Raw genomic sequence first — 14,242 nt, 5'->3', positions numbered from 1 at the left:
AAGCTTATATTTTTCACTAAATTGAACTTTAACCCAAATAAATAATATTTAATTGAACCAAAATAATCAACTTGATCAAACGGTCATAATGAAAACATGTGGCATCATACCAATTTATGTATTCAATTTTCATTTGGAACACATGTCCATTTTTTAATTAGACTTAAATTCAATCATTTGTATTTTTCATCATAATTATTTTAGTAAATGACTTGTTAATTTGCGATTGAGCTCAAAATTTCTTGTTCAAGGAAGAGTTTAACTCAATTGTTATTCTCCTTTCATTGCTCGTTTGATACTTTTAAAGCTAAACAATTTGTTCCTGAAACGATTAACTCACGAACTTTTCAAACTCGACCTATTAATTTTAGATTTCATAAATGAAGTAAAATATGTATATTAAATTTATAGCGTGAATATAACTATAAGAGTGTGATAAAATTTAATTTGGAGAGTCAACATAATCACTTTGACTTTGGAAGAGTTGTGAAGTGAGAACCCATTGCTCACGGGTCCTTCAACTTTCCTTTATTTTCTACTTTTAACTACCAATCATCTTTTCACACGTGGTGCCCGTTTTCCACACATACTTTTCCCACATTAATATTATCTTTTCCATTTTTCCATTTAATTGGAACTTCAACCAATTGAATGTTAATAATAAATAAATATTCAATATTTCCAAATTTATTGAAACAACTTTCTTTTAAAAATTGAAGTCCAATCATGTAATTGAAATCTCATTTGGTCAACCGATTTTTTCTTAGGTATATTTTGATAATTTCTTTTTTCTATACAAAAAAAAAAAATCAATTTTAGTTTTGGGATTTTGGAAAACCATGTTTTTCTAATTCAACAAATAATATAGAAATTTAAATGTTAACTAATATATGTTTTTATGTCCATTAAACTAAGTGACAAAATATATTTAGTGCTTGCGTTCTTAATTATAGGATGAAAAATAATATATTGATGTTAAAAATGATTAAAGTTTAAAATAAAATCAACATGAATAAATGTATTTTCAAAATCTTCATTTGAGCATCTTTAATTTAAAAATGTTTTTATAGACAGTTCATTATTTTTTCTTTATTCTAATTTTGAGCTTTTTGTAATTACATATTCAATCTCAAAATTAAGGTGTAAATGTTAATTTTGATTGAATTATACTCATTTTAACTGTTTGCATGAAAATATTGTAGTTTTGGTAATAATAATAATAAGCGAACATAATAGTATGATGCTAATATCTTATTATGACATGTGTTCGTGAAATGAGAAATTTAATTAACTCGTTTCTCTTATTAAATTTGATATAGTTCTCGAGATTGAGATTATATTTTAAGATTATTAAAATTAGAAGATGAAATTTGTAATGTAACAATAAAAATGAATAAGAGAGAGCGTTTTGCTTGGATTTTGTAGGAAAATAGTTAAAGCAAAATATCGGTTTTTTCTTTTTCACTCTCTTTATCCATTTTTTGGGGGTCTTTGTCGTCGTTGCCGTCACTGTGTTGTTGGGCACCCAACTGCACCAATTTGGACTCTATCTCCGATTTCTCTCCCTATATGAGAAAATTAATTTAAATTAACCAAAAAAATAAACAAAAGGGACTTTATTTTTGGTTATTTTTTTGTGAATTATTTACAAATATGAACAGATATTGGAAAAAAACCAATATGAAGTCTCCAGGAAGTTTCGTAGTATAAAGTGGAAGAAGTCTCATTTCTCTTGCTGGATTCAATCAATTTCTCTCTGCCAATAACCTTTTTTTGTTTATTTGATTTAATACCCAATTATCAATCCACCCACTTTCTTCTTCTTCTTCTTCTTCTTCATCCCTCTTCTCAGTTCGGTATGTTTTCTTCTCCTTTTCCTTCAGTTACTTTTGATTTTACAGTTGTACTTTGTGGGTCTCCTCGCTTCGTTTTGGGTGTTTTGAGTTTTGGTTTTTGGGTTTTTCCTGCTTGGTTCTACTGTTTTTTTGTTTGGTATTTCAACTGGCTTGTTTGTTTCTCTCTGAATTATCTGTGAGAAATGAGAAGTGAAATTGGATGTTAAAGTTTCTTTGTTTTTCGATTGTATTTCTCCGTTTCAAGTTAGTTTTCATGGCTTTTATTTGCATATTTTGGACTGGTGGGGATACCCAGTTGAGAACCTTTGAAGGGGTGTTACAGGGATTTTGACATTTTGATGACTGAGTATCTTGTTTGAATTTTTGAAGACCCCACTTCATTGTTGATCGATTTATGGCCAATTAAGCGAATTATATTGTTGTCCTTTGGAATCCATGGTCAGCCATACCCTTTTTCTTTTATAACTTTAGAAAGGTTGTGTTGAATTTTACAAGACAGTGGACTCTCTTACTTGAAGTTCTCTATCTTTCCCTTTTTCAGGAGTTGCTTCAAGAAACTTGTGTCAACTTCAGAATTTGGACTGTATGACTTTGCAAAGTTGATTTTCCATCTGATATTGCATTTCAGATAATTATCATGACCTATCTCCAGGAGAAGATTGTGAGGTTAGTTTGATGAACTTTTTCCTAATGATCATTGCAATGATAGTGATCGAAATCGATTTATTGTAAATTACTGTATCTGTTGAATTTTTATTGTGTAGAAATGTCCTTTTGTGTCTTAAATGGATTCTCTATAGAATCATTGCAGTCAAAACTCAAATGTGATGATCATAAAATTTAAAGCATCGGCCTTTCTGCTCTACTATCATCTTTGATGCATTTTCTGTTGGTGAAATTAAATTGAGGGATAGGGTTATAAAACAATGGCTTCTGACAATACCCTTTTGAATTTGGTATCACTCGTTCATATCTATTCACAACTTTTATGCATTTTCTTCCAGGTTTCAGGACTGGAGTTCAGATAAAACTTCAAGGGGGTTATATTCTGCAGATAACACTTTAAATGCTGGAAAGATTGGGACAAGAACTGACTTAGTTTCAGAGAAGCCTCATAAAGAATTGGAAACTGGTTCTTACAGGATTAATAGAATTAAGAAATCCTTGAAGTCATCTTCTTTCAATAAATTTATGTCCAAAGGTTTTGGAACTGGTCAAAAGGTGCTTGACCCACAGGGACCCTTTCTCCAGAAGTGGAATAAGATATTTGTGTTGTCATGTGTGATTGCAGTCTCGTTGGATCCTTTGTTCTTTTATGTTCCTGTGATTGATGACGATAAGAAGTGTCTTGGGTTAGATAATAAGATGGAGATTACGGCTAGTGTGTTACGTTCATTCACCGACATATTCTATATATTACATATTGTTTTCCAATTTCGTACGGGATTTATTGCTCCTTCTTCTCGGGTGTTTGGAAGAGGTGTTCTAGTTGAAGATGCTTGGGAAATAGCAAAGAGATATCTTTCATCATACTTTTTGATTGACATTCTTGCAGTCCTCCCACTTCCACAAGTATGTCATACTTTCTCTCAAGGATCGTTAATTTGAGTGTTGTCACGAACATTGCCTTTTTTCCTTCTATTGTTGACCTTGAATCTTAGTGAGGTCCATAATACAAAGATACTCATTTGTGAGCTTAACTTGCTGCTTGAATATCGTTGCAACATTTGATTGTTTGTTATTGTAATTTTCTACTAATACTCTGATAAAAGCAAAAATGTAATTGAAAATCAGCTAAAGTATTTCTGTTTTTAAGATGGAAAATAACAATATCTCAAGCACCTCTAGGGGGCTGGAGTGTCCCACAAACTATTTTTGGAAACTACCTACCGAAACTCTCTGACTCCCTCTGCAACTTATTCCACATATAATTTATTTAAGTAACTTGTTTCTGGACCATTTGTTCTCCAATTGGATGTCTTATTGATTTTGCAAATCAACTTATGGAGCTTTGGCAGGTAGTGATTCTGATCATTATTCCAAACATGAAAGGCTCAAGGTCGTTGAATACCAAGGACTTGCTGAAATTTGTTGTTTTCTTCCAGTATGTGCCACGGTTTATTAGAATCTATCCATTATATAAAGAAGTTACAAGAACATCTGTACTCACTGAAACTGCATGGGCTGGAGCTGCATTTAATCTCTTTCTCTACATGTTGGCAAGTCATGTGAGTTCGGTTTGTGAACTTTTTGTTTATATATGCTGTAAAGTATATTTGCAGGAGAAATTTTTTTTCTGTATTTAATTTATTGATTTTGATTAATTATATATGGACTAGAAATTAGCATTTGTCTATATTGTGGGCAGATTGTAAATGATCATATTCCCCATATTTCTCCATTATTCTACAATGACCACCCTTTATTCTGGAAGAAGTAGGAAATATTTTGTGGTTGGTGCATTCTCTTTACATGAGCATTTAATATATCTCTGAGTTGAATGATGTAGTAGTTTAACTAACAAAATACACACACCCATGATATAGTTAATGCTGAGTTGTTTCTTCCTCCGTTTGACCTCTATATTTCCGAACCTTCAAAATCAAGCAAGAAATACATTTTTATAGATATCATGAATCAGAGAGGGTTTTTTTTTTCCCTTCTTTTTCTTTTTCTTTCTTTTGTGTGTGTGTGTCTTTGCCTTTGTTTTTTAGAATTCACAAATGTATGTCTATCAAGCTTTGCGAAAAGTCTGATTTGTCTCATTTTCTGGGCATCATCTTTGAAAAATAACTTTTGAAGTTTATGGTGCTTACATATGAAAATTATGCATGTAAGTCTGTCCACGTTTGACACTCTACAGGGTATATTGGTCACACAAGTTCCTACAGTAACCAAAGATGGGCACTATGAGATATTTTCTTATCTTGTTACTCCCAATTTCCTCTTATCTTTCTAATCTTTTGAAATCCTCACTTCGTTCAGAATCGGAAAAACTGATGTTATTTGTGTTATCAGGTCTTTGGAGCATTCTGGTACTTGTTTTCTATAGAACGAGAAACTACATGCTGGCAGAGGGCTTGTCATAAGACTGGCTGTGTTTCTAATTCACTATATTGTGATGCTGATGTCATTCAAAGAAACAACGCATTTTTAAATGTTTCATGCTCTCTAGTTGAAGACAATCCTCCTTTTGATTTTGGAATATTTCTTGATGCTCTTAAATCTGGTGTCGTGGGGTCGATGAATTTTCCACAGAAGTTCTTTTACTGTTTCTGGTGGGGTCTGAGAAATCTAAGGTACGTGCACTGCTTATATTAACTTTCTTTTAGCTAGAAAATTGTTGCATGTGTTGAAAATTTTAGTTGATATATGTATATGATCATGTGGTCAAATGCAAAAGGAAAAAGAAAATAGAGTAATAGAGAATTAAGAAGGGAACAATCCAAATTGTTTGCAACTTGATAATATTATCTATTGTTTAGATTTTTTGGTTGGCCAAATGTTATTCTCTTTGCTTCTCGGTTGGATGAAAGAATACATGTGATGTTGGAAATATTGTTACATGTGAATATTTTACGATTTTATAGATTCCAGAGATTGTTTGTGATGGATAGTGTAAGAAAATTTTGTGCCTTCTATATGAAAGATCATCTCTTTGTTCTTTAATTTGAGTTGCTAAATTTCTGTGAGATATGCTTGTACTAGTGGATAAAATTGAGAGGGGAGGACTAGGTGTAGCCAAAAGGATTATCCAGGAGCTTTCAGAAAACTCTCCAACTACTCATTATGAGAAAAGGGTAAACTAGAAAATTCCTTTTGTGAGAATACTAATCGTACACACCAAGTAAACTCAATCCTATGTTCTACTTTCTATTTCTTCTCTGAAAATGATTTCTACTTTCTACGTCTTCTATGAAGAACCTTACGTCTCGGAGAAACATTAGCTAAGTGGCAATGATTTATCCACATACATTTCTAGAACCTCGTACTCTCATTGAATGCATTTTTAATAAAAGTAAACCACTGTCTCCTTTGAGCAAGGACGTTGTTGGTGCATTTTGTTGTATACTGTACTGTTGGAATTCACCTGATTAGAAGCATATTTCGATTGACATCTATTACAAGATTTTTTTAAGTAGTTTTTAAATAACTGAAATTATATGTTTCTGTACTTGTTTTGATGCAGTTCCCTGGGTCAAAATCTCCAAACAAGCACATACGTGTGGGAAATTTGCTTTGCTGTTTTCATCTCCATTTCTGGCTTGGTTCTGTTTTCATTTCTTATCGGGAACATGCAGGTTTGAAGTTTTTTGTCCTTTGACATAGATGACCTCGTGGTTTTGCATTATCAAATATGAACTGAGTCTATGATGTTAGCTTTTGATTTTAGTAAGATTGGTAGCATGTATGTTCTGCTTTCATTCAAGTGTTCTTTCAAATTTCATTGCTTAAGCTGGCCTAGATACTCGGTAGCATTCTTCAAAGGCATTGCATACCTTTTCTGTGACTTCTATGTTGAACACTGTATAGCTTACTAAGAAAGCTATAATACTTCATATTCCTAATTTTTACCTGCTTGAAACAGACATATTTGCAATCCACCACTACAAGGTTGGAAGAAATGAGGGTTAGAAGGAGAGATGCAGAACAATGGATGTCCCACCGTTTGCTCCCTGAAAGTCTCCGAGAGCGAATCAGGAGGTATGAGCAATATAAGTGGCAGGAAACCAGAGGTGTTGATGAAGAGAATCTGGTTCGAAATCTTCCAAAAGATCTTAGAAGGGATATTAAACGCCATCTCTGCTTGTCTTTGCTAATGAGGGTGAGTAATCTCTCTTTTTTTCTATGTTTTTAGTCATTATCTGATGTACTAATTTTTAATAATGTAAGCTCATACTTGCATTTGAAAGTTCAAAAGTTTGTTTGAGGACATTTTTTCGTTATTGCTGTCATGTATCCTCCTTACCATTCTGAATTAATCTAAAATATTCTCAATGATCAATATATGGTGAAATATACCATAAGTAGATAATCTTGAAAGAGGCGTGATGATTATTTCTATTTTTCCCTTTCCTATGTTTCAGGTACCCATATTTGAAAAAATGGACGAACAATTGTTGGATGCGATGTGTGACCGTCTCAAGCCAGTACTATATACAGAGGAAAGCTACATTGTTAGGGAAGGAGATCCGGTAGACGAGATGATTTTCATTATGCGAGGCAAGTTATTGTCTGTAACTACGAATGGGGGTAGAACCGGTTTCTTTAATTCTGAACATCTTAAGGCGGGTGATTTCTGTGGTGAAGAGTTACTGACGTGGGCTCTGGATCCACACTCCTCATCTAACCTGCCAATTTCAACAAGAACTGTTCGAACACTTTCAGAAGTTGAAGCATTTGCTTTGAAGGCTGATGACTTGAAGTTTGTAGCCTCACAGTTCCGAAGACTTCACAGCAAGCAGCTGCGACACACTTTCAGGCTTTATTCGCAGCAATGGAGGACATGGGCAGCATGTTTTATACAGGCAGCATGGCGCCGATACCGCAGAAAGAAGCATGAACAGACTCTCTTGGAAGAAGAAAACAGGTTAAAAGATGCATTGGCCAAGACAGGTGGGAGTTCTCCTAGTTTAGGTGCCACCATCTATGCATCTAGATTTGCAGCTAACATCCTTAGAACGATTCGACGGACAAGCTCTCGGAAGGCCAGGATTCCAGAGAGAATACCACCATTGTTGCTTCAGAAACCAGCAGAACCAGATTTTACTTCTGAAGAGAATAGTTTATAGAGCAAAGGCATTCCTTGTATACAAAAAAAATGTATGTCTATTCTATGCATTGGTTCTTATTTCATAATATTGGAACGAGAGAATCTTACTCCCATGGTGTTTTGCATAAATGCCATTGTATCATTAGTAGCTTTGATTGATGGCAAAAGATTTCATCCAGAGGTCACTTAGGCAGGATCCAGGCAACGGTCATTGCCTAAACAATAAGTTTATCTGGATCACTGATGGATGCCTATTTGCTGATTTCGTGCCATTGAGTTCGTTATGCGTTCAAGATCAAGATTGTGAATATTTATAAGTGTAAAAGGGTCAATGTCTTGTAGGTCATTGTTATTAGTATGAAATATTTTTCCTTTAGAAGATCATTAGTAGGGTTTTGAGTTTCAGTTAGATTTTGGTCAATTGTTTGTCTTCACTTCACACTGTAAATGTCCTGCAACTTTTGTTATTGGTCTGCAGAAATTGTTTGACAATCAATTAGATTAATTTCAATCCTCCAAGAAGTTGAACATCTTGTAACTGAAGTTGTTACACCACCAGTTTCAAGGATTATGAACTTCTCTTGCCCAACTTTTTAGGGAGGAGGGGGTTAAAATAATTTTGTAGTTAATTGATAAGAAGCCACTTGATCTCAGACACAAAATGACTGCCCTTCTACTTTTTTTTTCTGAAAAATAATGTTGTGAGTAAATTATCCAAAACAAATAAGTTTTCAAACTTCCAATTCTTTGACTGATTTGATTAAGGGTGGAGGTTTAAATTTTGGTTGGAAAAAAAAAGTATAAGGAGTATAACAAAACTTCCTCTATTAACTTATAAGAAATAAATAATCACATCATACTAAAAATGTTTAAGGAATAAACTCAAAAAGGAAGGCTTTAGAAATAGAATTGATGTCAAACTTTTTTTACTTTTCAAGGGCAAAATATATACACTCTGTTTTTAGTATTACAATTAAACATTGAAGAGTTTAAATCTCTCTTTTAAAATGAAAGTTCATATCAATTACTAAGTTTATTTTGATAAATAAAGAAAAGGCATTCACTTGCACAGTTTACTTGTACATTCTTCTTTAGTTCACTTGGCAATGGATAAGCTGTCCACCAACCACCACCATCACAATTTAGAGTAACTTTGCAGCAAATAAACAAGGTATTTTCAAGTTCTTTCTCATCATAGTCTCAGAAAGTTGGGGATGAAAATTGATTAAATTAAACCGTTCAAGGCCAAGAACAATGTTTGACTCAAAATCTTGATTCAATAATCTATCCATGATATTGACCGTATTAACCATTAATCATTATCTTCAGCTTGTAATTTGTAGAAGTTCTCAAGTTCATCAGCCTCGCAAAATGAAAGCAGACGACATGCAGCACAATAATGCAAAGAATACAGACACAAATTCATGTTATAGCTTTGAATCTCAGCTGGAGAGTTCCACAACATCATCCACACACGGAAGAATGATAAGAACAAAGGCAGGGATTCTATTTAGAGAGGATTGCTTCAAATCAGTCATCTACATAAAGAAACTCAGCAATGGAATGACATCAAAGTTTCATCCTCACAGGAGATACAACTACTACCATGGTAAGTTATGAAAATGCCAGAAAAATAGAGCTTATGGCTTCCTCTACACTCCAAAATACCATAAATATTATCTGGATCCACTCCATCAAATCAGATCATCTTCCCTACCTGTGAAAACCAAACAGAAAAATGGCTTGGACCTGGGCGTTGCCTCATATGGGGGAATCAGTTTTGTGATGGGTTCGGAGAATCAACAAGTGCCTTCACCTCCTTCCTCAGAAATGATGGCAAGGCAAAAGCAGCCGAGTGCATCTGTCAAACAAAAAGTTCTTGTTATCCACAAACAAATTGGATTTGAAGGGATGTTGTCTGGTACTCATTTTCAGCAAGAGTTCATATTGGTTGAACTCGCATCTATTTCACTTTGGAAAAAAAAAAGAAAAAAACTTTTCCACCTAAAACATTGGCCTTGCCTCCTTTTTTTTCTTTGACGGGGTGAAAAACCACTTTTTTGGAATTTTTGTATACCCTTGTATTCTAAGCCTAGATGTGAATTTGATTTCTAGAGCTTGAATTTATCCACATGTTCTTATGCTACAAGTGACAGTATAAAGTAACTGATCTTTTTTAAAAAAAATAACGAAAAACATAAATGTACCTCTGAATTGTAGAACTTGAGATCTTTTTTATGCTTCACTGCACCTTCTAACTTCTCAATGGGATTAATAGGATTTTTAAAGTCAACAGGTGGCCCTTCGGTTGAGCATAGCAAAAAACCTATCACACCACTGAAGAAAACAAAATCCAAAGTTGAGAAAGAATAATAATTGTCTGAAAATGGAAAAATAAAATGAATCCTTTGAAGTCAGACATAAACTCTTAGCTTTCACGTACATCTCAACTTCACAAAGCAAAATAATTATAACCCATCAGGAAGATTATTCATGACTATTAAGAAGAAAAATGAAAAAGAAACCAAAAGAAAAGAAAGGCAGCTAGTTACTGACCTTGGATAAGTTGGAACACTCGCCCATGCATAATGAATGGATCCTTTGAAAACTTCACGGCATATAGAGATCATATCATCAATAAGATGTGTATGTAGCCACATACTTTCTGCCATGTTACAGAGGACACCACCAGGCTTCAATGCTTTTGCTAGCGTCTCAAAGAATGGCTTCTCAACTAGCTCCTGAGCAGGCCCTAAAATAGAAAGCAACTTTGTGATGGATGAATTGGCATTAAACAATAGCACATAGTTTATCTGAAGTTCTACAACTATTGTTTTAAGACCACTCCGTACTATATAATTTCTGCAGTTTGTCTAGTTTTCATATTAAATAATATACTGAAATGTCTTGTAATAAATGAGTTGTACAAATTTCATATCAAATGAAGTACAAACATACCAACAGGATCTGAGGAATCAACGATGATTGCATCATATTTCCCTCTTGGTGCACGCCGTAGAAATTCAACAGCTGCAAAAATCACAATTCTAAGAGATAAAAAAGGGCATATACCACACTGATTTTCAATATCAATCCAATTAATTGATATTGGAAAAATAGAAAAATAAATAAATAAAACAAAAGATAACAATATATTAAGATATACCATCACCAACGTGAAGGTGGACGCGGGGATCCTCGAATCCTATAGCTAAATCAGGAAAAAACTCCTTAGATACCTGTAGATGAATAAACCAGTGCAACAAGGTGGTTAACTTTTGAGAAAAAGTGCAGTAATTGTCACAAAAGCGATAGTTATATATCATACATCTATGACCATCTGATCTATCTCACATATGTCTATATGCTCTATAGAGTTGTGACGAGAGATTTCACTCAGAACTCCACCATCACCACCACCAACAACAAGAACCTGCAACATGTTCTCATTAGTTTATATTTCCCTTTAATTTCTATTCGACAAAAATGAATCGCTAAAGTAGAGTTATAACCCAATTAATCATTTATGTGCCAAAACTAGTACCAACTTTGTCCTTTTTCGTATTATATAGAAGATTGATTAGAAAATTTGTCAATGGGCAGAGTGATTTACTTATCAAATCAAAACTCTTGAAAACAAATAATCCATTCCATTGTTCCTCATACTTGTTGCATGAGAAAATGAAAGTACCACAACTATAAAGATAAAAGCATCATGGTTCGGTTATATTAAGTCACCGTTTTGGGAGATGGAATTGAACAGAGGGGCAGATGAGTAATCATCTCCTGGTAGGCACACTCATCTTTCTCAGTTAACTGGACAATACCATCTAGAACAAGCACTTTCCCATATGTAGTGGACTGTCAATAAAAAATCACGGCATTAGTTACCTCTACTGTATTCTTCCCCCCAAAGGAAGATAAGATAGGGGACAGTAAGCAAAATAAAATATACCTCAAAAACGACCACTTCTTGGAACTCTGACTTCCCTTTAAATAATATAGACTCTACTTGGAGGGAGTGTGCTTCTCCTGAAAAGGAACAGAAATAGAGGAGCCATAATTGAGGTAGGAATGCATAACTCATATTAACTGTCAAAATATTCAAGCAAGCATTAACATAACATATACCAACAATCCTATTTTGATTCCTGAACTTTCAAACTCATTTGGTTAAATTATCTTTGTTGCTATATATTCATTAATTATCTTATAGAAGCTGACTCATTTATAGCCTGAAACTTTGGCTTGCCATGTGCATGTTCGAACATTCTCACCAGCTACATCTTAGCTACATCTTATCATATACATGAAAAAGGGACATATGACACAGGTCTTTCCTCACACTTTTTTTTTTATGTAAAATCAACAATAATGACCAGAACGGTTTCCATGCAAAGATCATGGGCCAAAGTAGAACATATTTAAGAAGCCAAACAGAACAAGAATAATTTATATGTATGAACTATCATGAAGCAGCAAAAGTTTAGAACCCCTTCGGGAGAAGGGGAGAAATATCAATATTATATAGTTTTCCTCAAAACTCGAACATCACTACACTGACTACTCGTCATAATATTGCTAAAGAGAAAAATATATACGTATACCGTTGCAAGTTTGAGCACCTCAGAAAATATTTAATAACCTCCCCCCCACCCCCAAAAGAAAAGAGAAGTAGAGAAGGTTACCAGGCCACATCGGATTGTTGAAATAGACCCTTTTCTTTCCGTCATCTGAATTTGGGAGATATTGACACAAAAATAAGTCAATGAAGGATCTCGTTAGAGTATATGAACGACAAACCTAAAATTAAATTAAGCAAGAAACAAGGATAGATAATGACCATAAGCAAACTGAGGTTCTGAAAACCACCCAGAAACAACAGTGGAATGGCACTTGGCCTCAAGCTCAGGGACTGAAGCCCTAGCCTTTAAGCAACAAGAAGGAATCTCCTTCTTTGTAAGAATCCCATTACTCGCCCTCCCATCCATAGTCTTCTGGCATCCCAAACCTCTTCCTGCGTCGGCTTCCATAAATGATCCTTTTCTTATCGAGCTCCAGTCTCTAAAGATTCAAATTTATCCATGAGAAAGAAACCAGTAAGTTCAAGCAATCATCTTCATCACATAGTTAAAAGGTTTATGAAGCACTATATCAGAACAACCAAAATAAGAAGTTACAACAAAGTGAAAAAATCTTGAACAGAAGTAGTCCCAGAGCATGAGGAAATATACCAGCTGATAATAAACCAATACCAAAACGAAATCTAAAGTCTGGTTTAACATTTTATTTAAACCAACCTATTGCTTAAAAAGGAAACTTAGAAGAATCTTCTCTCAAAGGAAAACAATAACTTCCAGATCACAACATTGATTCGATTTTTTTTCCTTTGCCGAGAGACTGATTCGATTAAAATCCACCATATCAAAGAAATTTGATTCTAAATAAACCCTTCTTCCTTTTGATTTAACGTCAGAAATAACCACTAATTAGACCCAGAATATTAAGACACTGTAAGGAATATGACACCCTTCCCTCACCATTTAACGATGCATTGAGACCCAAAATTTGGAAAAAAAATTACATTTGATGTGATAAACAAATTTTCCGAAGCTTAAATAAAAACAGAACAATGTTAACCAAAAATCTCTTCAACAACATGGGTGAACGATTAAAAATGAAAATAAACTAAAAAAATATCGTAACTCCACGTTGGATGTGAATTTCTGTTGAAGCCCCGCAGGACTAAGTCCAGCTACTCGTAGACGAGAAGAACAAGAAGAAGTACCGTCATACAAGAATGAAAGGACAAGACGAGAGAATAATAATATAGTATACGAACAAACAAACGCAATAGCTGCGGCGAGAACCCAGATGGTGGAAAGAGGAGAAAATGCATATAAGCAACAAAAATCAAAGTAAAGTAAAAGCAAACATAGAGAAAGAGAGAAATGAAGGATTACAGAGCAAGAACAATCAAAGCAGAGCAGAAGATTACCAGGCGTTAATTAGTGAAAATGGGAACTTTTTCAAGTTCTGGGAAAGAGACGAACAAGCGGGAAAGAGAGGCAAAGAGAAGAATCTCGCAACACAAACACGATCAGTCACTTTCTTGGTCTCTCACTCTTCGTGGGTTTCTCTGGTTTTCTTGATTATTGTTGAAGCTTGAAAGTACGAGAGAAATGGGGATTTGAAGAATATATATATATAATATATATATATTAACATATACATATATATGTGAAGATTGAAGCATCGAATTGATAATCAGCAATTTCTTTATGATATTCCGCGCGATAAACGAGTTAGGAAATTGAATTTCATGGCCCCATCTCACCGTGATTCTCAACAAAACTTCCCCATTTTGACTGTTTCACGTCCCATAGTGAGCTCAACTTGGAGATTCAATTCAATGTCACCGCTAACTATGCTAGAAAAAAAAAAACACACAATCGGTGTTGGTGTTCGGTAATATGACGAAGTTATGATATATTACAATAAAATTTCATGTTTGTAGTAAGTATTTTTATATTCCATTTGTAATATAAAAGTTATTTAATTTTAACATTTTTTTATTGTATTTCAAGCGAGTGATTATTAGCATTTTTCAATA

At 34.0% G+C, this 14,242-nt stretch overlaps 2 protein-coding genes across 3 annotated transcripts; one reads left to right on the top strand and one right to left on the bottom strand.

The window, feature by feature from the left end:
* Nucleotides 1-1,534: 1,534 nt before the first annotated feature.
* On the top strand, nucleotides 1,535-8,167 carry LOC101221781 (cyclic nucleotide-gated ion channel 1). 2 transcript variants are annotated; one of them, XM_004145878.3, is made up of 8 exons: nucleotides 1,535-1,856; nucleotides 2,398-2,522; nucleotides 2,861-3,428; nucleotides 3,875-4,084; nucleotides 4,875-5,155; nucleotides 6,046-6,157; nucleotides 6,445-6,681; nucleotides 6,944-8,167. In XM_004145878.3, exons 2-8 carry the CDS (start codon nucleotides 2,494-2,496, stop codon nucleotides 7,646-7,648), a joined length of 2,142 nt encoding a protein of 713 aa, XP_004145926.1. In that variant the 5' UTR covers nucleotides 1,535-1,856; nucleotides 2,398-2,493; the 3' UTR covers nucleotides 7,649-8,167. The 2 variants fall into 2 exon arrangements, with proteins under 2 accessions (XP_004145926.1, XP_011654622.1); XM_011656320.2 differs by lacking the exon at nucleotides 1,535-1,856 and adding an exon at nucleotides 1,889-2,294.
* Nucleotides 8,168-9,029: 862 nt separating this feature from the next.
* LOC101222254 (spermine synthase) lies at nucleotides 9,030-14,140 on the bottom strand. Its single transcript, XM_004145880.3, has 11 exons — nucleotides 13,628-14,140; nucleotides 12,473-12,693; nucleotides 12,318-12,362; nucleotides 11,585-11,661; nucleotides 11,368-11,490; nucleotides 10,958-11,062; nucleotides 10,796-10,868; nucleotides 10,588-10,659; nucleotides 10,186-10,381; nucleotides 9,837-9,966; nucleotides 9,030-9,490 (listed from the first exon to the last, which is right to left on the bottom strand). Exons 2-11 carry the CDS (start codon nucleotides 12,660-12,662, stop codon nucleotides 9,404-9,406), a joined length of 1,098 nt encoding a protein of 365 aa, XP_004145928.1. The 5' UTR covers nucleotides 12,663-12,693; nucleotides 13,628-14,140; the 3' UTR covers nucleotides 9,030-9,403.
* Between the last annotated feature and the right edge of the window lie 102 nt (nucleotides 14,141-14,242).

The sequence above is a fragment of the Cucumis sativus genome, chromosome 5, assembly GCF_000004075.3.
Source record: "Cucumis sativus cultivar 9930 chromosome 5, Cucumber_9930_V3, whole genome shotgun sequence".
NCBI classification, from domain to species: Eukaryota; Viridiplantae; Streptophyta; class Magnoliopsida; order Cucurbitales; family Cucurbitaceae; genus Cucumis; species Cucumis sativus.
Note: the sequence above shows the minus strand (reverse complement) of the source record. Positions and strands in the feature narration are given on the sequence as shown.

Excerpts from the sequence above, each read along its gene's own strand:
- LOC101222254 (XM_004145880.3), bottom strand. The coding sequence starts at position 12,662 with ATGGAAGCCGACGCAGGAAGAGGTTTGGGATGCCAGAAGACTATGGAT. Across the intron at positions 10,660-10,795 it reads CCACCTTCACGTTGGTGATG|CTGTTGAATTTCTACGGCGT; the intron begins GTATATCTTAAT and ends TGATTTTTGCAG. Across the intron at positions 9,967-10,185 it reads AGTGTTCCAACTTATCCAAG|TGGTGTGATAGGTTTTTTGC; the intron begins GTCAGTAACTAG and ends TGTTTTCTTCAG.
- LOC101221781 (XM_004145878.3), top strand. The coding sequence starts at position 2,494 with ATGACCTATCTCCAGGAGAAGATTGTGAG. Across the intron at positions 3,429-3,874 it reads CAGTCCTCCCACTTCCACAA|GTAGTGATTCTGATCATTAT; the intron begins GTATGTCATACT and ends GAGCTTTGGCAG. Across the intron at positions 6,682-6,943 it reads GCTTGTCTTTGCTAATGAGG|GTACCCATATTTGAAAAAAT; the intron begins GTGAGTAATCTC and ends CCTATGTTTCAG.